Source organism: Leucopleurus acutus (assembly GCF_964270905.1).
Source record: "Leucopleurus acutus genome assembly, chromosome: 10".
Lineage (NCBI taxonomy): Eukaryota > Metazoa > Chordata > Mammalia > Artiodactyla > Delphinidae > Leucopleurus > Leucopleurus acutus.
This window is the reverse complement of record NC_139153.1, coordinates 57,747,457-57,774,988: the sequence shown is the minus strand read 5'-3', so window position 1 is coordinate 57,774,988 and position 27,532 is coordinate 57,747,457. Positions and strand designations below refer to the sequence as shown.

The window sequence follows — 27,532 nt, the reverse complement described above, 5'->3', positions numbered from 1 at the left end:
AAGTGGTGTTGGGAAACCTGGACAGCCACATGTAAATCAATGAAGTTAGAACACACTCTCACACCATACACAAAAACAAACTCAAAATGGTTTAAAGATTTAAATATAAGACATGACACCGTAAAACTCCTAGAAGAGACATAGGCAAAACATTCTCTGACATAAATCATACCAAAGTTTTCCTAGGTCAGTCTCTTAAGACGATAGAAATAAAAGTAAAAATAAACAAATAGGGCCTAATTAAACATATAAGCTTTTGCACAGCAAAGGAAACCATAAACAACCTACGGACTGACAACCTATGGACTGGAAGAAAATATTTGCAAACAATGCTACCGACAAGGGATTAATTTCCAAAATATACAAATAGCTCATAAAACTCAGCAACAAAAAAACCCAATCAAAAAATGGCAGAAGACCTAAATTGACATTTCTCCAAAGAAGACATACAGATGGCCATGAGGCATATGAAAAGATGCTCAACATCACGACTTATTAGAGAAATGCAAATCAAAACTACAATGAGGTACCACCTCACATGGGTCAGAATGGTCATCATCAAAAAATCTACAAACAATAAATGCTGGAGAGGGTGTGGAGAAAGGGGAACCCTCCTACACTGTTGGTGGGAATGTAAATTGGTGCAGCCACTATGGAAAACAGTATGGAGGTTCTTCAAAAAACTAAAAATAGAGTTGCCATATGATCCAGCAACCCCTCCCCTGGGCATACATTCAGAGAAAACTATAATTTGAAAAGATACATGTACCCCAATATTTATAGCAGCACTATTTACAATAGCCAAGACATGGAAGCAACCTAAGTGTCCATCAACAGATGAATGGATAAAGAACACGTCGTGCATATATACAATGGAATACAATTCAGCTATAAAATAAGAATGAAATAATGCCATTTGAAGCAACATGGATGGACTTAGAGATTTTCATTTAAGTGAACTAATTCAGAAAGATAAATCCATATGATATCACTTATATGTGGAATCATAAATATGACATAAACAGATTCACACACAGAGAGAGCAGATTTGTGGTTGCCAAGGAGGAGAGGGGAGGGGAGGGATGGATTGGGAGTCTGGAATTAGCAGATGCAAACATTCTATACATATAGAATGGAGGAACAACAAGATCCTACTCTAGAGGACAGAGGACTGTATTCAGTATCCTATCATAAACCATAATGGAAAAGAATATGAGAAAAGAATATATATATATTCTTTATACATATATATGTATAAATGAATCACTTTGCTGTACACCAGAAACTAACAAAACATTGTAAATCAACTATACTTCAATAAAAAATAAATTTTTAAAAAAGGGCTCTTCTGCTCTGAATAAACATCTACAGTTCTAAGGAGCAAATAATTGTATGCACTTTTGAACTAAACAAGTCAAGTAAATATTAGAGAAAATATTATATCACTATATACTACCTCTCTCCCCAAAAAACCACTAATTTTGAGCAAATATTGAACAATTTTATCACTTTATTTGTCAATTGAGTATATAGTACTTTTTAGGCAAAAACTAAATAGAGAAAATAAAATTTGTAGGAGAAACTACAAATTTAATCCTCATTAAATTCCCCAAATTTTATCTTCTTTTCCATATCATAAAATAAGGCTATATTTGCTGTAGAACAACTACATAAATGATTTGGAACCTAATCAACTGAGATAGAACTCTGAAGGAAATTAAGCCAAAATAAATGAAATTAGGTGTCAGAAATGAGAAATGTTTCAACATGTTTTATCACACTTCACTCATCAGTCCTCTGATCTTTTTTTTCTTTAGATTGTTCTTGCCCTCTTTGACTGAATTACATAACATGTTAAGACATAAAATATTGCCTTATTTTTCATTTTTTCTAACCTACAGCTCCTTTCTATTAGTTTTTATTAGACTTTATAGGTCACTTTGTTAACAGAAATATTTACACTCACTATTTTCTTATGCTTAAATCTTAGAGGCTGATCAGATGCAGATTCAAGTGTTTAGCATGTACATTTCACAGATGTGCTGTGCACATCCATCAGGAGGCATGTACTGTCCACTTGTTCCTCTTTGTGTGATGTCAGCAGCCAGTAGTGATCATGTCAGATCCATTATTTCATTCAGGGGCTGCAAAATGACAATATTTTTTATTCCTTCAGTACTTATTAGCTGAAGTACTTCTTTAATGAGAAACTTCCCCCTCATCAATTTAGTTACCCTAAGATAGAATTCATAAGAGAAAGGCAGAATAAATGTTTGATTCTTTCCTTTTGTAAACAATTTTCAAACTAATGAAATCTTCCAAAGGGTAACCAATGAGAGATTTTTTCTCTTTCTTTTTTTACTATTGTGAACTCTCGGATTTAAACATTAGTTAATGCTTTCAATCAATTTTAGTTATTATTCTTATTGACGCTTTAATTATCCAATAGATAGTCTGTGAGAGCCTCTTTGTTGGCTCCTGAGTCCTTTTGACACGCGCTCAGTAGTCCTTGACAGCATCCTCGCCATGTATTCTGTTATGTCAAGATATTCCAGCCTAGTCTCGTTCAGTTCCTGCTCAAGAGCTGTAATGGGCTATACTTCCAAAGCCATGGGTGCAAAGGGAGCTCACTGCTGCTTGCTTCGTTTCTATATCATTTTAGTGAAATTTAGGAAATATGTGTCTTTTTTAAAGATAAGATCTATTATGAATTCGTACTGATTCATATTGATATTTCTAATTTGAATTAGTATTTTCTACTTTGTTTCTGTTTCTTCTTTCTCCCATGCTGAAAACCCTAGTTCTCAAAGACACCTATACAATTGCAAAGATGCTTTGTTCACCCTGCAATTCTAGCCAAGGTTGAGCAGCCTGGACTGAAGACACCTCAGGTGAGTCATAAATAAAGAGGCTCACTTCTTGGAAAAGGGCTCTTCCATGTTTTGACCCTTCTGTCCATCCTGCTGTGCCTCAGGCCACTTATAAGTAAGTTGCAATCATCCCATAATGACTCCTTCAAACTGCAGACATGGAGTCCCCAGATTTTAGGAGAAGCTTCAGAGGGGAGGGTGGAAATCACATGCACTTTATATGTTGTCACCACTTCTTCCACGGCCATAGTGTGGGGTGACCGTGTCATTCAAAGGCTAACGGGCTACTCCTCTATGATTGTACAGGGGATGAAAAAGCCATTTCTGAAAAAAATTGTCACTAACTAAAAATTACACCAGAAAGGGGGAAAAACAGGTCACAAACTTTTCTCATTTAGGTTTAGACTGGGAGCAGGAGGGCTTCTTTTTGTTCATGGAGAAATATATAAATATATTTATCAATATTTATATATCAATAAAGAATAGAACCAATATAGGATATGTTATATAGAATATGTCTATCAATCTAGAATTTATTCTATATTCAACAATTATTCATTAAGCATCTACCAGGCATGGTGTACAACTCTGGGGAATCAAAGATGAACAAGATAAACTCACTACCCTTAAGTAAACAGACATGTGAACTAAATATCTTTTGAATAAAAAGCTATTTAAAACACAAAGATATGAGTGAAAAAGTGATTGAAGCATAGAGGGGGAGATTAATTCTGCACAAGGAAAATTAAGAAAAGTGTTAATGGAGGAGCTGGTTAATATCCCAGGCTTCCAATTTCTTTAGCTCATAGGAGGCGAGGCCTGCCCCTGATTATAGGGTACACTTCATAAGCATATGAACCACCACAGGCTTATAATATCAGATGAGGAGACCATAGCATTCTTCATAGGATAATTTAATCTGCGTCTTAACCCAGTTGAAAGGAGGATGAATCTATGGCCCCTTCGGTCCCCATATGCCACAGACTAAGAACAGAGATGAGATGCTTCTGTGAGAGATGCCACCACAGCAGAGGAAGCACACAAGGTTGGGAATGGGTGGCACAGCTAAACAAAAGAAGGAAAAGAAAGACACCAAGGAAGGAGGCCAAACTGAAAACCTAAGTCACAAAAGAGATGATGATTTGCGCTAAGGACAGGCACTGCTGGAAACACGGAGCAGGGACAGGTCGCAGCCCCCTTCACGTCTCAGTTTGCAGCAGGCTCCTTCCTCTCATAAAGCTAGGATTTCTGTTAAAATAAATGTGTGTACAAACTGGATTATTCTGAATATCATTTTAATAAGAATATAAAACTTATCAATATGTAACGTTTTCATGGGAGACTTGAGCTTCTGTCTTTAAAATCTATTTATTGGTATTCATGATGCAATATGTGAATATCCTACAATAAATATCTGAAGTCTCTTCCACTTCTGTTTTGATCTCCCCTAGCTTTGTTTCTCGGCCTTATTTGCCAAGACAACCCATAAATCTCTAATCTCAGATGAGGTAGGGTTTATGTTTTGTTTACCTGCAGCTATGCGTTTTTTTCCCCATCTCCTGTTTGTGTATGTGCAGACACCACTGATGTAAGGCAAAAAAGCAAAAACATACGGTTTGCATTTCTTATCAAAGAACCTATATGACCGTTAGCATAACTGATGCTACCTTGGGCCCATACAGCTCCTCCTGTCCTCCCGCTGACCCTATCCAGGACTGTACCACACAATAAATCACTTCTCAGTCATTAGGAGCTTTGTAGTTAAGAGACATTGTTTAATAATCATTAGGACCAGGTGGCCTCCATGCTCTGTTAGTCCCTAAACAATGATGAAGACCTTTGCTGACGTATTCCCAGCGCCCACGAGACAGTTACCCATTCATAAAACTTGACTTAGGAAGGCACGTCCTATTTCCGAGCAGCCCCCCAACTCCTTGGTTAACTATAAAACTGTCCCAATGTCCCCTCTCAGAGGTGTGGAGTGCAGCTGTGAATGCTTCTGGGTCATTGTCCACCTGATCCAGATCCCACCCTGTAACTTATGCTGTAATAAACTGGTCCATTGATTACATGGAGCTGCCTGCCTCGATTTTCTGTCTCAAGATACCTTCTCAGTTCAGTGGGCACTTTTGGTTCCCTCTGTCTTCCAACATTGCCCAAATTATGAGTTAATTTATACTACAGATTGGATACAGTAAAAGAAAAAGAAACCTTAAAGAAAAAGTTCATTGGCAGCATGCTTGTGCCAAAGTTTAAGTATATGCTGAAGTTTTTAAAAAATACACAAAATTGGAGTGGGATCAAGCATCTTTACACAACTGGGCCCAAGCTATTTGGGTCTTGTGTCTTTCTGGGACAGGAGAATGGGAGCCTGTGACCACCTCAAAATGGCTACTGACCAGGTCAAAAGGATTTCCTATTGCCAAGTTGTGTTAACCAGAAATAAACAATTTTCTTTCTGTCTGGTTGATTTAATCTCTTTGTGATTTAGTTTCCTTATGTAAGAATAGAACTATTTACCAGTACCCAAAGTCTAGGAGACCATAGAATGTTGAAGATGAAAAGAACCTTAGAAATTGTTTGTTCCACCCTCATAGGTGATAAAAATCATGGCCTCAGATGGTTAACTGACTTTTTCAGAGTTGCAAATCTCAATTTAGGGGATATGTTGGTACCCCGATCTTGAACTGCCAGCTTCCAGAACCATAAGCAATAAATTCTTGCTGTTTATAAACTCCACACTTTATGGTATTTTTACTATAACAGCCCAAATGGACTAAGACAAACATTGATAATATCCTTTAGTAGAGGGCAGAGATTTAAATAGAGGATACAAGCACAGGAGGTATAAAATTTAATTCTCATGATGTTTTTTTGTTAGTCAAAGAAGAATTCCTATATATAGAATACTATACCTTTTTAATTTCAGATTTCAAATTACAAGGGTTACTCTGCTGGCTGAAGAGGGATTTCTTGAATCTCTCTATAACCCTTCTTTTCAAATTGTGGTGCAAAGCTGGAGGAAGCTGCATAAAATGAGAAAATCATTATAAGCACATTGTTAACTATGTATAGCTGACTCCCAGGAAGAATTTGTGAGGGTAGCAATATTCACTCAACAGGACTAAATAAGAATTTAAATTTTACTCCAAATAGCATGACTGAACGTTACAATTTTTCATTCTACAATCCAGAAGAAACACATTACTCTGTTCTCTTTCAAAAGGCTACTTCTAATTATGTTACTGTTCTTTCATTTTATTTATATTATTTTTTCATAGAATGACTAAATTATATATTAGTTGTGTGTATAAATTGAATTTTGTAAACAACAGACTTACAAGGAAAGATGCATTCTATGAATGCTTAAGTGCTTGTATCATGCCCAGAACCATGCTGAACACTCTCATTATGGTCCTTGTCCTGAAGGATCTGACACTTTGGACCAGGAAGCATACATCTGCATTAGTACAGAGTCAGAGGCCTGCTTCTGAATATACAGCTGGAGAGAGATCAGATTGGAGGGGCCAAACTTATCAAGAAGAGAGAGAAATGAATTTGTATACATTAGGGCTCAGCAGGATGAGTTAGATTTAATAAGTAAATAGTAGGAAGCCACAGGTTTGAGTGGAGAAGGTAAGGGAAAGTTCCTCAAGACAGAGTTTTGGTCGTGATAATTCCCTACTGTTACCCCCCAGAAGTTGCCACTCCCTACGTCAAACACCAAAGGGCAGTGTTGGCCCAGGACCTTCTAGTTCATGCCCAGCATGATTCTACCTGTCAAGGGGAAAGGTAGCAGCCCTTTCTGACATACCTCACTGTCTGCTACAGCACCAATGCGTCCTTCAAAAGTGACCTACCCTGGTTGTGGCAGCCATCACTATAACATTAATTCAGATACTCTTAAAACCTTGCTCTTCATATAACTTGATAAGCCTCTAGTTAACTTAGAATTGCTTTTACTACTCCTGATGGTTTGAATTAATCCTCACAAAAACTTTCTTGCATAAGTTAATATTCAATCAACTTAAGATTCATATACAGGGCAGTACTAGAAAGCTACTGTATCTTATCAGAATAATTATCACAAGCGACAGCACCCTATCTTTAAAGTTTTCATGGAAGAATTAAAAATTTTTCACAGAATGATGACTCACACATAATTTAAAACTGCAGATGATATTTATATATATAAAAATTATAATACTAAGAATAAAATTACTAATACCTATGACTTGTATGTGCCAGGCACTATGGTTACTCTTTCATGTGCATTAGCTCACTTTTTTCTCGACAATAAACTTATAAAGCAGGTACTATCCTATAGGTGAGGAAATCAGACCTTATATAACACTCAAGATACTTTCTGAGGTAGTGAGTCTACCAGCACAACTATTATTCGAGAGCAAATACCATCCACTAGCATTACACTAGTATAGCACTTTATAAACATTTCACATACTTTATTTCCTTTATCACAATAGTCCCATAAGCTACCTGAATTTTACTGATGAAGAAACTGATTCTAGAGAAGGTAATGATTCCTTCAATGTCACAAGTCTAAAAGGGTGGTTTTTGTTTGTTTTTATCATACCAAATAAAATAACAGCAGAAAAAAAGAGAAATCTTATACATTTATATTGTAGGTTTTCTCAAACATAATATATGGATTCTTTCTAAAGAACTAGTATCTCCAAAAATAGATTGGCAGACCATCAGTAGCCCACAGGGCCCCCTTTGATAGTGACTCAAACAATATATTTTCTATTGAAAAAAGTTATTTTGACATATTACTATTTAAGAGGAGATTGGTATATGTGGATTTTTAAAGCATTTATTTAACATAACAATCAAATCTTTACTATAGAGTTAAATCCAAACCTTAGTTGCCTGCACAGGTTCTACCTAAGCAATAACACATAAAGACTCCTACTAAAAGATAATGTATGTACTTTAGTCACCTTGTATGCTCAAAGATCGATTTTGGTTTCCAGCAATGGAAATGAACCACTGATTTCATTCTCAGCTTAGGGTCTGAAGATTCCCATCTTATTTATTTTAATATCTTTATTGGAGTATAATTGCTTTACAATAGTGTGTTAGTTTCTGCTTTATAACAAAGTGAATCAGTTATACATATACACATGTTCTCATATATCTTCCCTCCTACCTCTCCCTCCCTCCCATCTTCCCTATCCCACCCCTCTAGGTGGTCACAAACCACCTAGCTGATCTCCCTGTGCTACAGGGCTGCTTCCCACTAGCTATCCACTTTACGCTTGGTAGTGTATATATGTCCATGCCACTCTCTCACCTCATCACAGCCTCCCCCTCCCCCTCCCCATATCCTAAAGTCCATGCTTTAGTAGGTCTGTGTCTTTATTCCCGTCTTACCCCTAGGTTCTTCATGACCTCTTTTTCTTTTTCTTAGATTCCATACATATGTGTTAGCATATGATATTTGTTTTCCTCTTTCTGACATACTTCGCTCTGTAAGACAGACTCTAGGTCCATCCACCTCACCACAAATAACTCAATTTCGTTACTTTATATGGCTGAGTAATATTCCAATGTATATATGTGCCACATCTTCTTTATCAATTCATCTGTCGATGGACATTTAGGTTGCTTCCATATCCCGGCTATTGTAAATAGAGCTGCAATGAACATTTTGGTACATGACTCGTTTTGAAGTATGGTTTTCTCAGGGTATATGACCAGTAGTGGGATTGCTGGGTCATATGGTAGTTCTATTTGTAGTTTTTAAAGAAACCTCCACACTGTTCTCCATAGTGGCTGTATCAACTTACATTCCCACCAACAGTGCAAGAGGGTTCCCTTTTCTCCACACCCTCTCCAGCATTTATTGTTTCTAGATTTTTTGATGATGGCCATTCTGACTGGTGAGAGATGGTATCTCATTGTAGTTTTGATTTGCATTTCTCTAATGATTGATGACATTGAGCATTCTTTCATGTCTTTGTTGGCAATCTGTATATCTTCTTTGGAGAAATGTCTATTTAGGTCTTCTGCCTATTTTTGGATTGGTTTGTTTGTTTTTTTGTTATTGAGCTGCATGAGTTGCTTATAAATTTATGAGTTTAATCCTTTGTCAGTTGCTTCATTTGAAAATATGTTCTCCCAAGGGTTGTCTTTTGGTCTTGTTTATGATTTCCTTCACTGTGCAAAAGCTTTTAAGATTCATTAGGTCCCAATTGTTTATTTTTGTTTTTATTTCCATTTCTCTAGGAGGTGGGTCAAAAAGGATCTTGCTGTGATTTATGTCATAGAATGTGCCACCTAGGTTTTCCTCTAAGAGTTTTATAGTGTCTGGCCTTACATTTAGGTCTTCAATACATTTTGAGTTTATTTTTGTGTATGGTGTTAGGGAGTGTTCTAATTTCATACTTTTACTTGTACCTGTACAGTTTTCTCAGCACCACTTATTGAAGAGGCTGTCTTTTCTCCACTGTATATTCTTGCCTCCTTTATCAAAGATAAGGTGACCACATGTGTGTGAGTTTATCTCTGGGCTTTCTATCCTGTTCCATTGATCTATATTTCTGTTCTTGTGCCAGTACCATACTGTCTTGATTACTGTAGCTTTGTAGTATAGTCTGAAGTCAGGGAGTCTGATTCCTCCAGCCCCATTTTTCGTTCTCAAGATTGCTTTGGCTATTTGGGGTCTTTTGTGTTTCCATACAAATTGTGAAATATATATATATATATTTTTGCAGTACGTGGGCCTCTCACTGTTGTGGCCTCTCCCATTGTGGAGCACAGGCTCCGGATGCACAGGCCCAGCAGCCATGGCTCACAGGCCCAGTCACTCTGCGGCATGTGGTATTCTCCCAGACTGGGGCATGAACCCATGTCCCCTGCATCGGCAGGCGGACTCTCAACCACTGCGCCACCAGGGAAGGCCAAATTTTGAAATCTTTTCTTCTAGTTCTGTGAAAAATGCCAGTGGTAGTTTGATAGGGATTGCATTGAATCTGTAGATTGCTTTGGGTAGTAGAGTCTTCTTCACAATGTTGATTCCTCCAATCCAAGAACGTGGTATATCTCCCCATCTGTTGGCATTATATTTAATTTCTTTCAGCAGTGTCTTATAGTTTTCTGCATACAGGTCTTTTGTCTCCTTAGGTAGTTTTATTCCTAGATATTTTATTCTTTTTGTTGCAATGGTAAATGGCAGTGTTTTCTTAATTTTACTTTCAGATTTTTCATCATTAGTGTATACGAATGTGAGAGATTTCTGTGCATTAATTTTGTATCCAGCTACTTTACCAAATTCATTGTTTAGCTCTAGTAGTTTTCTAGTAACATCTTTAGGATTCTCTATGTATAGTATCATGGCATCTGCAAACAGTGACAGTTTTACTTCTTCGTTTCCAATTTGGATTCCTTTTCTTTCTTTTTCTTCTCTGATTGATGTGACTAGAACTTGCAAAACTATGTTGAATAAAAGTGGTGAGAGTGGGCAACCTTGTCTTGTTCCTGATCTTAGTGGAAATGCTTTCAGTTTTTCACCATTGAGGACGATATTGGCTGTGAGTTTGTCATATATGGCCTTTATTATGTAGAGGAAAGCTCCCTCTATGCCGACTTTATGCAGGGTTTTTAAATTATAAATGGGTGTTGAATTTTGTCAAAAGCTTTCTCTGCATCTATTGAGAGGATCTTACGGTTTTTCTCCTTGATTTGTTAATATGGTGTATCACGTTGATTGATTTGCGTATATTGAAGAATCCTTCCATTCTTGGCATAAACCCCACTTGATCTTGGTGTATGATCCTTTTAATGTGCTGTTGGATGCTGTTTGCTAGTATTTTGTTCAGGAATTTTGCAACTAGGTTCATCTGTGATATTGGCCTGTAGTTTTCTTTCTTTGTGACTTCTTTTCTGGTGTTAGTTTCAGGGTGATGGTGGCCTTGTAGAATGAGTTTGGGAGTGTTCCTCCCTCTGCTCTATTTTGGAAGAGTTTGAGAAGGATAGGTGTTACCTCTTCTCCAAATGTTTGATAGAATTCGCCTGTGAAGCCATCTGGTCCTGGGCTTTTGTTTGTTGGAAGGTTTTTTTTTTTTTTTAACATCTTTATTGGGGTATAATTGCTTTACAGTGGTGTGTTAGTTTCTGCTTTATAACAAAGTGAATCAGTCATACATAAACATATGTTCCCATATGTCTTCCCTCTTGCGTCTCCCTCCCTCCCACCCTCCCTATTCCACCCCTCCAGGCTGTCACAAAGCACCGAGCCAATATCCCTGTGCCATGCGGCTGCTTCCCACTAGCTATCTACCTTACTACGTTTGTTAGTGTGTATATGCCCATGACTCTCTCTCGCCCTGTCACAGCTCACCCTTCCCCCTCCCCATAACTTCAAGTCCGTTCTCTAGGAGGTCTGCGTCTTTATTCCTGCTTTACCCCTAAGTTCTTCATGACATTTTTTTCCTTAAATTCCATATACATGTGTTAGCATACGGTATTTGTCTTTTTCTTTCTGACTTACTTCACTCTGTATGACAGACTCTAGGTCTATCCACCTCATTACAAATAGCTCAATTTCGTTTCTTTTTATGGCTGAGTAATATTCCATTGTATATATGTGTCACATCTTCTTTATCCATTCATCCGATGATGGGCACTTAGGTTGTTTCCATCTCCGGGCTATTGTAAATAGAGCTGCAATGAACATTTTGGTACATGACTCTTTTTGAATTTTGGTTTTCTCAGGGTATATGCCCAGTAGTGGGATTGCTGGGTCATATGGTAGTTCTATTTGTAGTTTTTAAGGAACCTCCATACTGTTCTCCATAGTGGCTGAACCAATTCACATTCCCACCAGCAGTGCAAGAGTGTTCCCTTTTCTCCACACCCTCTCCAGCATTTATTGTTTCTAGATTTTTTGATGATGGCCATTCTGACTGGTGTGAGATGATATCTCATTGTAGTTTTGATTTGCATTTCTCTAATGATTAATGATGTTGAGCATTCTTTCATGTGTTTGTTGGCAGTCTGTATATCTTCTTTGGAGAAATGTCTATTTAGGTCTTCTGCCCATTTTTGGATTGGGTTGTTTGTTTTCTTGTTATTGAGCTGCATGAGCTGCTTGTAAATTTTGGAGATTAATCTTTTGTCGGTTGCTTCATTTGCAAATATTTTCTCCCATTCTGAGGGTTGTCTTTTGGTCTTGTTTATGGTTTCCTTTGCTGTGCAAAAGCTTTGAAGTTTCATTAGGTCCCATTTGTTTATTTTTGTTTCCATTACTCTAGGAGGTGGGTCAGAAAGGATCTTGCTGTGATTTATGTCATAGAGTGTTCCACCTATGTTTTCCTCTAAGAGTTTGATAGTTTCTGGCCTTACATTTAGGTCTTTAATCCATTTTGAGCTTATTTTTGTGTATGGTGTTAGGGAGTGATCTAATCTCATACTTTTACATGTACCTGTCCAGTTTTCCCAGCACCACTTATTGAAGAGGCTGTCCTTTCTCCACTGTACATTACTGCCACTTTTATCAAAGATAAGGTGTCCATATGTGCATGGGTTTATCTCTGGGCTTTCTATCCTGTTCCATTGATCTATCTTTCTGTTTTTGTGCCAGTACCATACCATCTTGATAACTGTAGCTTTGTAGTATAGTCTGAAGTCTGGGAGCCTGATTCCTCCAGTTCCTTCTTTCGTTCTCAAGATTGCTTTGGCTATTCGGGGTCTTTTGTGTTTCCATACAAATTGCAAAATTTTTTGTTCTAGTTCTGTGAAAAATGCCAGTGGTAGTTTGATAGGGATTGCATTGAATCTATAGATTGCTTTGGGTAGTAGAGTCATTTTCACAATGTTGATTCTTCCAATCCAAGAACATGGTATATCTCTCCATCTATTTGTATCATCTTTAATTTCTTTCATCAGTGTCTTATAATTTCTGCATACAGGTCTTTTGTCTCCTTAGGTAGGTTTATTCCTAGATATTTTATTCTTTTTGTTGCAATGGTAAATGGGAGTGTTTTCTTAATTTCACTTTCAGATTTTTCATCATTAGTATATAGGAATGCCAGAGATTTCTGTGCATTAATTTTGTGTCCTGCCACCTTACCAAATTCATTGATTAGCTCTAGTAGTTTTCTGGTAGCATCTTTAGGCTTCTCTATGTATAGGATCATGTCATCTGCAAACAGTGACAGCTTTACTTCTTCTTTTCAGATTTGGATTCCTTTTATTTCCTTTTCTTCTCTGATTGCTGTGGCTAAAACTTCCAAAACTATGTTGAATAAGAGTGGTGAGAGTGGGCAACCTTGTCTTGTTCCTGATCTTAGTGGAAATGCTTTCAGTTTTTCACCATTGAGGATGATGTTTGCTGTGGGCTTGTCATATATGGCCTTTATTATGTTGAGGAAAGTTCCCTCTATGCCTACTTTCTGCAGGGTTTTTATCATAAATGGGTGTTGAATTTTGTCAAAAGCTTTCTCTGCATCTATTGAGATGATCATATGGTTTTTCTCCTTCAATTTGTTAATATGGTTTATCACATTGATAGATTTGCGTATATTGAAGAATCCTTGCATTCCTGGAATAAACCCCACTTGATCATGGTGTATGATCCTTTTAATGTGCTGTTGGATTTTGTTTGCTAGTATTTTGTTGAGGATTTTTGCATCTATGTTCATCAGTGATATTGGCCTGTAGTTTTCTTTCTTTGTGACATCCTTGTCTGCTTTTGGTATCAAGGTGATGGTGGCCTTGTACAATGAGTTTGGGAGTGTTCCTCCCTCTGCTATATTTTGGAAGAGTTTGAGAAGGATAGGTATTACCTCTTCTCTAAATGTTTGATAGAATTCGCCTGTGAAGCCATCTGGTCCTGGGCTTTTGTTTGTTGGAAGATTTTTAATCACAGTTTCAATTTCAGTGCTTGTGATTGGTCTGTTCATATTTTCTATTTCTTCCTGATTCAGTCTTGGCAGGTTGTGCATTTCTAAGAATTTGTCCATTTCTTCCAGATTGTCCATTTTATTGGCATAGAGTTGCTTGTAGTAATCTCTCATGATCTCTTTTATTTCTGCAGTGTCAGTTGTTACCTCTCCTTTTTCATTTATAATTCTATTGATTTGAGTCTTCTCCCTTTTTTTCTTGATGAGTCTGGCTAGTGGTTTATCTATTTTGTTTGTCTTCTCAAAGAACCAGCTTTTAGTTTTATTGATCTTTGCTATTGTTTCCTTTATTTCTTTTTCATTTATTTCTGATCTGATTTTTATGGTTTCTTTCCTTCTGTTAGCTTTGGGGTTTTTTTGTTCTTCTTTCTCTAATTGCTTGAGGTGCAAGGTTAGGTTGTTTATTCGAGATGTTTCCTGCTTCTTAAGGTGGGCTTGTATTGCTATAAACTTCCTCCTTAGAACTGCTTTTGCTGCATCCCACAGGTTTTGGGTCGTTGTGTCTCCATTGTCATTTGTTTCTAGGTATTTTTTGATTTCCTCTTTGATTTCTTCAGTGATCGCTTCATTATTAAGTAGTGTATTGTTTAGCCTCCATGTGTTTGTATTTTGTACAGATCTTTTCCTGTAATTGATATCTAGTCTCATGGCATTGTGGTCAGAAAAGATACTTGATACAATTTCAATTTTCTTAAATTTACCAAGGCTTGATTTGTGACCTAAGATATGATCTATCCTGGAGAATGTTCCATGAGCAGTTGAGAAAAATGTGTATTCTGTTGTTTTTGGATGGAGTGTCCTATAAATATCAATTAAGTCCATCTTGTTTAGTGTATCATTTAAAGCTTGTGTTTCCTTATTTATTTTCATTTTGGATGATCTGTCCATGGGTGAAAGTGGGGTGTTTAAGTCCCCTACTATGAATGTGTTACTGTTTATTTCCCCTTTTATGGCTGTTAATATTTGCCTTATGTATTGAGGTGCTCCTATGTTGGGTGCATAAATATTTACAATTGTTATATCTTCTTCTTGGATCGATCCCTTGATCATTATGGAGTGTCCTTCTTTGTCTCTTTTAATAGTTCTTATTTTAAAGTCTATTTTGTCTGATATGAGAATTGCTACTCCAGCTTTCTTTTGGTTTCCATTTGCATGGAATATCTTTTTCCATCCCCTTACTTTCAGTCTGTATGTGTCTCTAGGTCTGAAGTGGGTCTCTTGTAGACAGCATATATAAGGGTCTTGTTTTTGTATCCATTCAGCTAATCTGTGTCTTTTGGTGGGAGCATTTAGTCCATTTACATTTAAGGTAATTATCGATATGTATGTTCCTATTCCCATTTTCTAAATTGTCTTGGGTTCGTTATTATAGGTCTTTTCCTTCTCTTGTGTTTCTTGCCTAGAGAAGATCCTTTAGCATTTGTTGTAAAGCTGGTTTGGTGGTGCTGAACTCTCTCAGCTTTTGCTTGTCTGTAAAGGTTTTAATTTCTCCATCAAATCTGAATGAGATCCTTGCTGGGTAGAGTAGTCTTGGCTGCAGGTTTTTCTCCTTCATCACTTTCAGTATGTCCTGCCACTCCCTTCTGGCTTGTAGGGTTTCTGCTGAGAGATCAGCTGTTAACCTTATGGGGATTCCCTTGTGTGTTATTTGTTGTTTTTCCCTTGCTGCTTTTAATATGCTTTCTTTGTATTTAATTTTTGACAGTTTGATTAATATGTGTCTTGGCGTATTTCTCCTTGTATTTATCCTGTATGGGACTCTCTGGGTTTCCTGGACTTGATTAACTATTTCCTTTCCCATATTAGGGAAGTTTTCAACTATAATCTCTTCAAATATTTTCTCAGTCCCTTTCTTTTTCTCTTCTTCTTCTGGAACCCCTATAATTCGAATGTTGGTGCGTTTAATGTTGTCCCAGAGGTCTCTGAGACTGTCCTCAGTTCTTTTCATTCCTTTTTCTTTATTCTGCTCTGCAGTAGTTATTTCCACTATTTTATCTTCCAGGTCACTTATCCGTTCTTCTGCCTCAGTTATTCTGCTATTGATCCCATCTAGAGTACTTTTAATTTCATTTATTGTGTTGTTCATCGTTGCTTGTTTCATCTTTAGTTCTTCTAGGTCCTTGTTAACTGATTCTTGCATTTTGTCCATTCTATTGTCCATTCTATCTCCAAGATTTTGGATCAACCTTACTATCATTATTCTGAATTCTTTTTCAGGTAGACTGCCTATATCCTCTTCATTTGTTAGGTCTGGTGCATTTTTATCTTGCTCCTTTATCTGCTGTGTGTTTTTCTGTCTTCTCATTTTGCTTATCTTACTGTGTTTGGGGTCTCCTTTTTGCAGGCTGCAGGTTCGTAGTTCCTCCTGTTTTTGATGTCTGTCCCCAGTGGCTAAGGTTGGTTCAGTGGGTTGTGTAGGCTTCCTGGTGGAGGGGACTAGTGCCTGTGTTGTGGTGGATGAGGCTGGATCTTGTCTCTCTAGTGGGCAGGTGAACATCTGGTGGTGTGTTTTGGGGTGTCTGTGGCCTTATTATGATTTTAGGCAGCCTCTCTGCTAATGGGTGGGGTTGTGTTCCTGTTTTGCTAGTTGTTTGGCATAGGTTTTCCAGCACTGTGGCTTGCTGGTCGTTGAGTGAAGCTGGGTGTTGGTGTTAAGATGGAGTTCTCTGGGAGATTTTCGCCATTTGATATTATGTGGAGCTGGGAGGTCTCTTGTTGACCAGTGTCCTGAAGTTGGCTCTCCTACCTCAGAGGCAGAGCCCTGCCTCCTGGCTGGAGCACCAAGAGCTTTTCATCCACAAGGCTCAGGATAAAAGGGAGAAAAAGTAGAGGGAATTAGTAGAAGTATGAGGAAAGAAAGAAGGAAAGGAGGGTAGTGTTGCAAGGTTATTAATCACAGTTTCAATTTCAGTGCTTGTGATTGGCCTGTTCATATTTTCTATTTCTTCCTGGATCAGTCTCGGCAGGTTGTGTATTTCGAAGAATTTGTTCATTTCTTCCAGGTTGTCCATTTTATTGGCATAAGGTTTCTTGTAGTAATCTCTCATCATCTTTTTATTTCTGCAGTGTCAGTTCTTACTTCTCCATTTTCATTTCATATTCTATTGTGTCGAGTCTTCTCCCTATTTTTCTTGATGAGTCCGGCTAGTGGTTTATCAATTTTGTTTATCTTCTCAAAGAACCAGCTTTAGTTTTATTGGTCTTTGTTATCATTTCCTTCATTTCTTTTTCATTTTTTTCTGATCTGATCTTTATGATTTCTTTCCTTCTGCTAACTTTGGGGTTTTTTTGTTCTTCTTTCTCTAATTGCTTTAGATGCAAGGTTAGGTTGTTTATTTGAGATGTTTCCTGTTTCTTAAGGTAGGATTGTATTGCTATAAACTTCCCTCTTAGAACTGCTTTTGCTGCATCCCATGTGTATTGTGTCATCATGTCTCCATTGTCATTTGTTTCTATGTATTTTTTGATTTCCTCTTTGATTTCTTCAGTGATCACTTCGTTATTAAGTAGTGTATTGTTTAGCCTCCATGTGTTTGTATTTTTTACAGATCTTTTCCTGTAATTGATATCTAGTCTCATGGCGTTGTGGTCAGAAAAGATACTTGATATGATTTCAATTTTCTTAAATTTACCAAGGCTACATTTTTAACCCAATATATGATCTATCCTGGAGAATGTTCCATGAGCACCTTTGGAAAATGTTTATTCTGTTGTTTTTGGATGAAATGTCCTATAAATATCAATTAAGTCCATCTTGTTTAATGTATCATTTAAAGCTTGTGTTTCCTTATTTATTCTCCTTTTGGATGATCTGTCCATTGGTGAAAGTGGGGTGTTAAAGTCCCCTACTATGAATGTGTTACTGTCGATTTCCCCTTTTATGGCTGTTAGTATTTGCCTTATGTATTGAGGTGCTCCTATGTTGGGTGCATAAATATTTACAATTGTTATATGTTCTTCTTGGATAGATCCCTTCATCATTATGTAGTGTCCTTCTTTGTCTCTTTTAATAGTTCTTATTTTAAAGTCTATTTTGTCTGATATGAGAATTGCCACTCCAGCTTTCTTCTGATTTCCGTATTCATGGAACATCTTTTTCCATCTCCTCACTTTCAGTTTGTATGTGTCTTTAGGTCTGAAGTAGGTCTCTTGTAGACAGCATATATATGGGTCTTCTTTTTGTACGCATTCAGCCAGTCTTGTCTTTTGGTGGGAGCATTTACATTTAAGGTAATTATCGATATGTATGTTCCTATTCCCATTTTCTTCATTGGTTTAGGTTTGTTAGTGTAGGTCTTTTCCTTCTCTTGTTTTCTTGCCTAGAGAAGTTCCCTTAGCATTTGTTGTAAAGCTGGTTTGGTGGTGCTGAACTCTCTCAGCTTTTGCTTGTCTGTAAAGGTTTTAACTTCTCCATCAAATGTGAATGAGAGGGGCTTCCCTGGTGGCACAGTGGTTGAGCATCCAGCTGCCAATGCAGGGGACACAGGTTTGTGCCCCGGTCCGGGAGGTCCCACACTCTGTGGAGCAGCTGGGCCCGTGAGCCATGGCTGCTTTACATGCATGTTTGGAGTCTGTGCTCCACAATGGGAGAGGCCACAACAGTGCGAGGCCCATGTACTGCAAAAAATAAATAAATAAATAAAAATAAATCTGAATGAGATCCTTGCTGGGTAGAGTAATCTTTGTTGTAGGTTTTTCTCCTTCATCACTTTAAATATGTCCTGCCACTCCCTTCTGTCTTGCAGAGTTTCTGCTGAAAGATCAGCTGTTAACCTTATGGGGATTCCCTTGTGTGTTATTTGATGTTTTTCCCTTGCTGCTTTCAGTATGTTTTCTTTGTATTTAATTTTTGATAGTTTGATTAGTATGTGTCTTGGCATGTTTCTCCTTGGATTTACCCTGTATGGGACTCTCTGTGCTTCCTGTACTTGATTAACTATTTCCTTTCCCATATTAGGGAAGTTTTCAACCATAATCTCTTCAAATAATTTCTCAGTCCCTTTCTTTTTCTCTTCTTCTTCTGGGACCCCTATAATTCGAATGTTGGTGCATTTGATGTTGTCCCAGAGGTCTCTGAGACTGTCCTCAGTTCTTTTCATTCTTTTTTCTTTACTCTGCTCTACAGTAGTTATTTCCACTATTTTATCTTCCAGGTCACTTATCCTTTCTTCTGCCTCAGTTATTCTGCTATTAATCCCATCTAGATTATTTTAAATTTCATTTATTGTGTTGTTGATCATTGCTTGTTTCCTCTTTAGCTCTCTAGGTCCTTGTTAAATGTTTCTTGCATTGTCTCTATTCTATTTCCAAGATTTTGGATAATCTTTACTATCATTATTCTGAATTCTTGTTTAGGTAGACTGCCTGTTTCCTCTTCATTTGTTAGGTCTCGTTGGTTTTTACCTTGCTCCTTTATCTTCTGTGCGTTTTTCTGTCTTCTCATTTTGCTTATGTTACTGTGTTTGGGTTCTCCTTTTTGCAGGCTGCAGGTTCGTAGTTTCCGTTGTTTTTGGTGTCTGTCCCCAGTGGCTAAGGTTGGTTCAGTGGGTTGTGTAGGTCTCCTGGTTGAGGGGACTAGTGCCTGTGCTCTGGTGGATGAGGCTGGATCTTGTCTCTCTGGTGGGCAGGTCCACGTCTGGTGGTGTGTTTTGGCGTGTCTGTGGCCTTATTATGATTTTAGGTAGCCTCTCTGCTAATGGTTGGGGTTTTGTTCCTGTCTTACTAGTTGTTTGGCATAGGTTTTCCAGCACTGTATCTTGCTGGTCGTTGAGTGAAGCTGGGTCTTGGTGTTGAGATGGAGATACCTGGGAGATTTTCGCCATTTGATATTACTTGGAGCATGGAGGTCTCTTGTGAACCAGTGTCCTGAAATTGGCTCTCCCACCTCAGAGGCACAGCCCTGATGCCTGGCTGGAGCACCAAGAGCCTGTCCACATGGCTCAGAATAAAAGGGAGGAAAAATAGAAGGAAAGAAAGAAAGAAAGAGGATAAAATAAAATAAAGTAAGATAAAATATATAGTTACAAAAATAGAAGTAATTATTAAGAAAACAAATATTTTTAAGTAAAAAGAAAATAACCCCAGACAGTCAGAACCGTAGGACAAATGGTGAAAGCAAAGCTATACAGACAAAATCTCACACAGTAGCATACACATACACACTCACAAAAAGTGGAAAAGAGGAGAAAATAATATATCTTGCTCCCAAAGTCAACCTCCTCAATTTGGGATGATTCATTCGTTGTCTATTCAGGTATTCCACAGATTCAGGGTACTTCAAGTTGATTGTGGAGCTTTAATCTGCTGCTTCTGAGGCTGCTGGGAGAAATTTCCCTTTCTCTTCTTTGTTCACAGAGCTCCCATGTTTCAGCTTTGGATTTGGCCCTGCGTCTGCGTGTAGCCCACCTGAGGGCATCTGTTCTTCACTCAGACAGGACGGGGTTAAAGGAGCCTCTGATTCGGTGGTTCTGACTCACTCAGGCTGGTGGGAGGGTGGGGTACTGATGTAGGGTGAGCCTGTGGCGGCAGAGCCCAGCATGACCTTGCACCAGCCTGAGGTGTGCACTGTGTGTTCTCCCGGGGAACTTGTCCCTGGATCACAGGACCCTGGCAGTGGCGGGCTGCACAGGCTCCCCAGAGAGGAGGTGCAGATAGTGAACTGTGCTCGCACACAGACTTCTTGGTGGTGGCAGCAGCAGCCTGTGTCTCATGCCCGTTCCTGGGATCTGCGCTGATAGCCGCAGCTTGCGCCTGTCTCTGGAGCTCCTTTAAGAAGCGCTCTTAATCCCCTCTCCTCGCGCACCAGGAAACAAAGAGGCAAGAAAATGTCTCTTGTCTCTTCGGCAGCTCCAGACTTCTCCCAGACTCCCTCCAGGCTAGCCGTGGTGCATTAACCCCTTCAGGCTGTGTTCCCACTGCCAGTACTCTCCCAGCATCAGACCAAAGTCTGAGCCTCAGCTCCCAGCTCCGCCCGTCCCCGTGGGTGAACAGAGAAGCCTCTCGGGCTGGTGAGTGCTGGTCGGCACCGATTCTCTGTGCGGCAATCTCCCCACTTTGCCCTCCTCACCACTGTTGCTGCACTCTCCTCCATGGCTCTGAAGCTTCCCCCCTCCGCCACCCGCAGTCTCTGCCCATGAAGGGGCTTCTAGTGTGTGGAAACCTTTCCTCCTTCACAGCTCCCTCCCACTGGTGCAGGTGCAGTCCCTATTCTTTTGTCTCCTTTTTTTCTTTTTTCTTTTGCCCTACCCAGGTATGTGGGGAATTTCTTGCCTTTTGGGAGGTCTGAGGTCTTCTGCCAGCAATCAGTGGGGGTTCTATAGGAGCAGGTCCACGTGTAGATGTATTTCTGATGTATCTGTTGGGAGGAAGGTGATCTCCATGTCTTACTCTTCCACGATCTTCTCCAGCAGACCCCATCTTATTTTTGATGAAAACAGATGTCAACTCACTGAAGGCAGAGTTAGGATGCTAACATCCTGTCTTTTAAAATAGTTGCTTTTAGATATTTTCCACATATCTGTCTCCATGGAAACTGGATAAGGCCACCACCAGCCAAAAGTAAGCAGTTTCCCATTTAAAGTCACTTGTTGGTTGTCAGAAGGGATCTGGCTCTGCAATTCAGGGTGCTACCACAGCTTAAGTCTGCAGGAATTTAGTAAATAAATATGTGAACAAGAAGGGTTTTTTGTTTGTTTGTCCATTCAGTTTTACTTTCAGAAGTTTTCCTTTGCAATTACGGAACAGAAAAAATTGACCTTGGTCTTTAAGCTTTGGTAAATATGTGAGAGTAATGTTTAGACTTGTATTTATCTCCTTTATTTGAAAGGCAGTGACTTTGTTTAGCACTGTAATTTAAGGTTCCCCAAAGAGGAATCATTCCTTACTATGAGCAATGTCATAAACTTTAAAGTATTCTGGAAATACATTTTTACAACCACCGTGGTTATATCTTAACTTGTAGCAAGGAATTCCATCTTGCCAAAAGTATGAAATCATTTGTTATGCTGGCAGTGTAAGAACATAATAATAAGGTGTTTATAATAGTTTCATTCTTGCTTTATAATACTTTGAACTCCAATAAAGAAACAAAATACATCCATTTCAAAAGTTTTTTAATATAAAAATTAGCAGGACACGCATATGGAAATTATATTTAAATTTCAAAGGATATTTTCTTTCAATTTAGTAGTGAATCATTAAGGTAACCAACAAGCTATTTGAAGTTATTTCCATAGCACTGAAGTTAAGAATTCTTCTCCATGTATCTATATCAGTATTTAAATGGAAATGTATTTTTGAATATCTTTACTTGATAGAGATATGGAAGATTACATTTTGACTTATTAACCAATTTTCTCCCCCATCCTATGTTCTTATGCCCCTTTACCCACTTTCGCTTAATCAGGTAGACAGTTCTGCAGGATTGCCTAAAGGAAAGGTTGACAGAAGAAAATGGAGAAAAGGGTAATCAGTTTTAGACTCTTGAGCCTTCAAAAGGCTGGCCCTCAGGGTAACTGAAAAGAATATCAGATTTGGTTAAAAAATTTTTAAACCCCCAAAAATAACCCAAATATGATAGATAAGAGCCAGGCTACTCTCCAGCCTGGGCAGAAGTCAAAGGGGAAAGTGAGAAGTTAGAGGTGGGCAGGTCCCAAATAAGTCCCTTGTTGAGCCCCCAGGCTAACTGTGCCAGCTGTAAGTTTGTTTACTCTCAGCTCCAAATCCACCTTCATTGCCCTGCTTGTGACACTGGAACATATATCCCTTGTCAGCTGGCTGGATGTTCAGCTCTCTCTGCAGAGGGCACTAGTGGAGGATGGAGCCTGTCTTTCTGGTTCCAGTGATGCTCCTGCCTTGCCTTAGTTTGGCAGCAGTGAATGGTCAGTAGGAATGGGGACCCCCAGCTGTGCTCACCCCCAGCCAGATTCAGTGCCACCAACCCTGCAGGCAGCTTTCCAGAGAGTTCCATGGAGCAGCACCTACCAGTGGGCAGCCTCCCCTGGTCCCAGAGAGGGCAGTTCCTAGTGGGCAATTCCCAGCACACCACTCTTACATGCTGATTTCCAGCAAGTCTACAGCACAGTACCTCAGGACATTTCTCTGGCTTTCCAGTGAGGTCTGGACCTCAGCCCAGGATGAGGGTGTCCTCTTCTATTTTGTTCCTTTCTTGGGTGCTCTGCCTCAGTCCTATAAGTAGTGACTTCCCTATCTGCTCTTCTTATAGTCTTTAGATTTCTCTTCCCCTCCTCAGTAGATAATACCCTATTATTAGTAGTAATTCTTAAACAATTCTTTTTTTTTTTTGCGGTACTCGGGCCTCTCACTGTTGTGGCCTCTCCCATTGTGGAGCACAGGCTCTGGGCACGCAGGCTTAGTGGCCATGGCTCACGGGCCCAGCCACTCTGCAGCACGTGGGACCCTCCCAGACCAGGGCATGAACCCGTGTCCCCTGCGTCGGCAGGCAGACTCCCAACCACTGCGCCACCAGGGAAGCCCTTAAACAATTCTTTATGTGAAACCTTCCCTGTTGAAATCAGTTTGGTTTCTGTCCCCTGAATAGACCCTCACTGAAACAGATTTGGTTCCAGGAATGTCCAGGAGAAGCCATAGAGATGGCATTTGGAAATTGATTTGACTGTATCCTTGGAACCGAGCCCACTGTTGGGTTGTTTGCCAATAGGACAGAGGATGATAGTAATCCATGGCATGCAGTGGCCTCACAGTTAGTCAGTTGTCACCTGGATGAAGAGCCAACTGAAGCGAGTACCCTGGAAGCTTGAGTGGCTGCTACACTTGACTGTCAGGCAGTATGAAGACCACGAGGATGGTGGGGTGGGTGGGTCCTTTAGATGCACTGGGGCACTTACAGAGAGATATGACAAGCCTGGGTCCTTTAACTCTCAGCTCAATTCATAGTCTAAGAGCCAGAAAGATTCCATGTCAGCCATAATAGAATGTATTTCTTGCTACCACAGCACTGGTATGGCTGATAATCAAACACAAATCTAATTGATCAGGTTGCTGAATTACAATGTCAGCTGAATGTACATTTCACCAAGTTTCTCATGCAAAAGTTAGAAAAAAAGATTAGGATACTAAAACTCCAAGTAGGGACATGTTGTTGGACCCAGATAAAACTGACAGTCTTGAAACTCAACTCACTCTGAGCCATCATTGCCAGTGGAAGTAGCTTGAAACCCTGCATCTGAGAAGATAAGACTTCTTTTGCTTCAAAACTCTACACTAACCTCACCTAGGACAGATGAGGGGTAATATCTTAAAAAGGGATGCTCATTCCTCTTAAGACCCACAACAGTGAGCTTTAAGTCAGCAACAAGGGTCATATCTCAGTATGATCCAGGGGAACTGGTACATTTCCCTATCTGCTCTTCATCAAAAGAATTGAATCAAAAGATTTTGCTATTCCATATCAGCAGCAACCCAGAGAACATGTGCAGGAGTGGATTCTAAGGGTGTCAGGCCAAGAAGGATGAAATATAGCACTATATCAAGCTGAATTCATTCAAATGTGTGTGCTTACTAGAGAGTCTAGATTTAGTATATTAGTTCATGCAGCTGGAGGTATACTAAAACCTGGACTCAATGGTGGCCTACATTTAATGAGGATAAAATGCCAGAGCTTCTCTTGCTTGTGGAGGAGGAAATTCAAAGGCTTGGAGAGACAGGAATGCTGGGATAGATTTACCATGGGTGACCTGCACACTCACTTCCCAATTTCATTTAGCAAGAACACTCAGAAGCCATTTCTTTTGATACCACACAGGACCCTGTGGGGCTCCTGGGCACAAAAGGCTTTCTGTGCCCCCCATTTCTTTGATTATAGGCAATAGGTTTCATTCAGCCTCCATGACCTTCCCTGAGTTCCAACTGGCAGATTTAAGCAGTTGCTAATTAGGGAAGGGAGGGGATGCAGAGACAAGGGAGGAGCAGTCAAGAGGAACAATAGTTCAGCCTTGGGGAAGGGTCCTGGGTCCCCATTAAGGGGTACACACAATATCTTTGAGCTGTTTTGCAGATACTGAAACACCCACCAGGTGGGAGAAGTTAACTGTATGCTGCCCACAAGCACGTAGACCGCAGACCGGTTGGAACCAGAAGGTTGATGATGCTGACTCCCAGTTACCTCGCCACCAACCAATCAGAAGAATGTCCATGAGCTAATGATGCCCGCTTTGAACCATTCCCATAAAACTCCTCACTACCCACTCCAGGTAGGGACACAGAGTTTTGATGGCATTAGCCTGCTGTGGCCCCCTTTGCCTGGCAAAGCAATAAAGCTATTCTTTTCTACTTCACCCAAAACTCTGTGTCCAAGATTTAATTCAGTGTCAGGGTACAGAGGCCAGGTTAGGCTTCACTTTCACTAAAGCAGTGAGAAACACATTGGAGAGGGGAGAACGAGCATCCTTGAAGACCTTACAGTTGCTCTCCTTTGTAGGCCAGATATGACACTGAAAGTACAAGGTTCCAGTGCGGATGATGTGATCCCAGGGGAGCAGAGGCCAAGAGGCAGCCCCTGACCACCAGTGACAAGTTGGGAGCATTTACCATAAAAGGTGGCAGGGATGTTTACTGTTAATGAGAATGCCTGGCCCACAGAGATCTCTGATGGTAGTTAATTGATCGGGGTGCTCTTGGGAAAGAAACATGTGGTCATCCTACTAGAGTATTCCTTAATCCATATAACAGAAAAGACACTCTAGTAACTCAAAAATGTGACTTGAGTTACTGTTGCCCTCAATTGAGAGTCACCACCTCTCAAATAGTTTCTAGACGTTGGTCAATTCAAAGACCAAATGCCCCTTAATTAGTGGGAAAGCTGGGGCTCCTTGAGGAAGGGCCCTGAAACATTGCTATACCTATGCAATAAATAAAATTTATAAAATAAATATAAAATAAATAAAATTTCCTCCAACCCTTCTCCAGAGAGCCCTGCAGCTATCTATTAGGGTGACTGCTCACAGAGAAGAAGGAAATACACAGGCTTTCAGGGAATACTGGACACCAGTCATAAACTGACTCTATTTCCTAGAGTCTTATAATGCCACCGTGGTACACTAATCAAAATGGTTTTTCTTTTTGCTTGTTTGCTTCTTTGAGGGGGGAGGCATATTAGCCCAAGTTAGACTTATAATGGGCCCAGTTGTTCCACTGGCCTGGTGATATTTCTCTCTAGTACCTGAATATTTAATTGGAATTGCCACAATTGGCAACTGACAGAATCATCAGACTGGGTCTCTGAATCTTAGGGTGAGGGAATATTTATATGTTTTGCTCATTGATATGTCTCAAGTGCCTAGAATAGTGGATGGTACATAGTAGGCATCTAGTAATTAAATGTTAAATGAAAAAATGAACAGATGAATGAACTACATATTAAGACATACAGCCTTAAACTTCAAAATAATAGTTACTTTCTTGTCCAAATATCTACACTTATTTATCTACAAAATTTGTTTTCTTATTAACAGTACCTAACTTTGGTAAATGACCATTCAACTTCCTTATCGTTAGAAAGATTTCTGTAAATAATTTGTAACCAGTGATTACTTCCCCAATGCCTAAGGGTCACTGAGATTTAGAAAAAGTTTTTAAAATCCTGAATTTTGTGTTTTCAGTTTTTTGAGAGGTCTTGGTTTTATCCCAGCCTCGTCAGGATTAGGGAACTACTTTCCTTTCTTTCCTGTAGCCCAGCTCTGTCCCCACTTTCACCCCCATATTAAAGGGCCATTTGTGTTGAAGTTTGTTTTTGGTTGGGCACTAGCAGTAAAAGAGCAGGTTAGGAGTCACAGGGAAAACCTGACTTATCTGCTTCTTTTAACCTATGACCTTCCCAGCTCTGCTGCTAAGCTAAGGTGTTCCCAAATATATGTAGTTGGAGAGAATAAGAACAAGCATCACTCGAACTGAAAGTTTCTCAAAGTAGTTCCTTACCAATATTAGCACCAAACTTGTACTTAAGATAAAAAGGAAATAAAAAGCTAGCACACTGACCTGAGTGATGTAGATGATTTTGTGCAGCTGGATTAAGATCTGCTGAATAGGATCACTGATCTGACGTACTTTCCTCTGGGACACAGCAATTCCTGCAGATGCTGTGGATGAAAAATTCTGCAGTTAATCAAGACCCTTTTCCCCTTCACAAGTGGTATTAAGTGGAAAATGGGGTAAAATTCTAAAAAAAATACTCTCATCCTACCAATTAGAAAATATGTAGAGACCTTGTTACACTTCAATATTTTATGATATGGGATGCACAATTCTTTCCTTCTACTTCTTAGACCTCTAAGTAACATAATAATGTTATCATTTGTAACATCTTAAAGACTGTTTATCACTTGGAAATTTTGCCTGCAATTACACCAGGCTGCCACAAGGTGTCAGTGGTGTCTTGGATACTGTGGCCATTGAAAAGTTGGGCTTCAGATATGTGCAGTTAAGAGATTATCACACTTAAAATTTTTAAATTCATTTGTCCTCAGTAGCAAATAAAACTAATTTTATTAAAACTACTAAAATGCAAATAGTGAATAGGCAATCTTAAAGAGCAAACAAAAAAACCATAATTTGTAATAATCAAGGGTTTGAAAATTATGTTACTTTCCAACCCTTGATTATTACAAATTATAATTTTCACTGAGATTTCTCTTCAGGTTTACATAAGACACATCTATAATTTATCCTGAATTCTCATCACAGAGCCACATCACTTTCACA

At 39.2% G+C, this 27,532-nt stretch overlaps 1 protein-coding gene across 1 annotated transcript in view; it reads right to left on the bottom strand.

Moving 5' to 3' along the window:
- Positions 1 to 27,532, bottom strand: part of NEK10 (NIMA related kinase 10) — a gene marked incomplete at its 3' end in the record, with an annotated part of 310,503 nt that overhangs the window by 24,301 nt on the left and 258,670 nt on the right. The window contains exons 32-33 of the mRNA XM_082847516.1: positions 26,810 to 26,926; positions 5,786 to 5,896 (exon numbers count right to left, since the gene is read on the bottom strand). Coding sequence (XP_082703642.1) covers positions 5,786 to 5,896; positions 26,810 to 26,926 — 228 coding nt within the window. The remainder of the gene's footprint in view (positions 1 to 5,785; positions 5,897 to 26,809; positions 26,927 to 27,532) is intronic.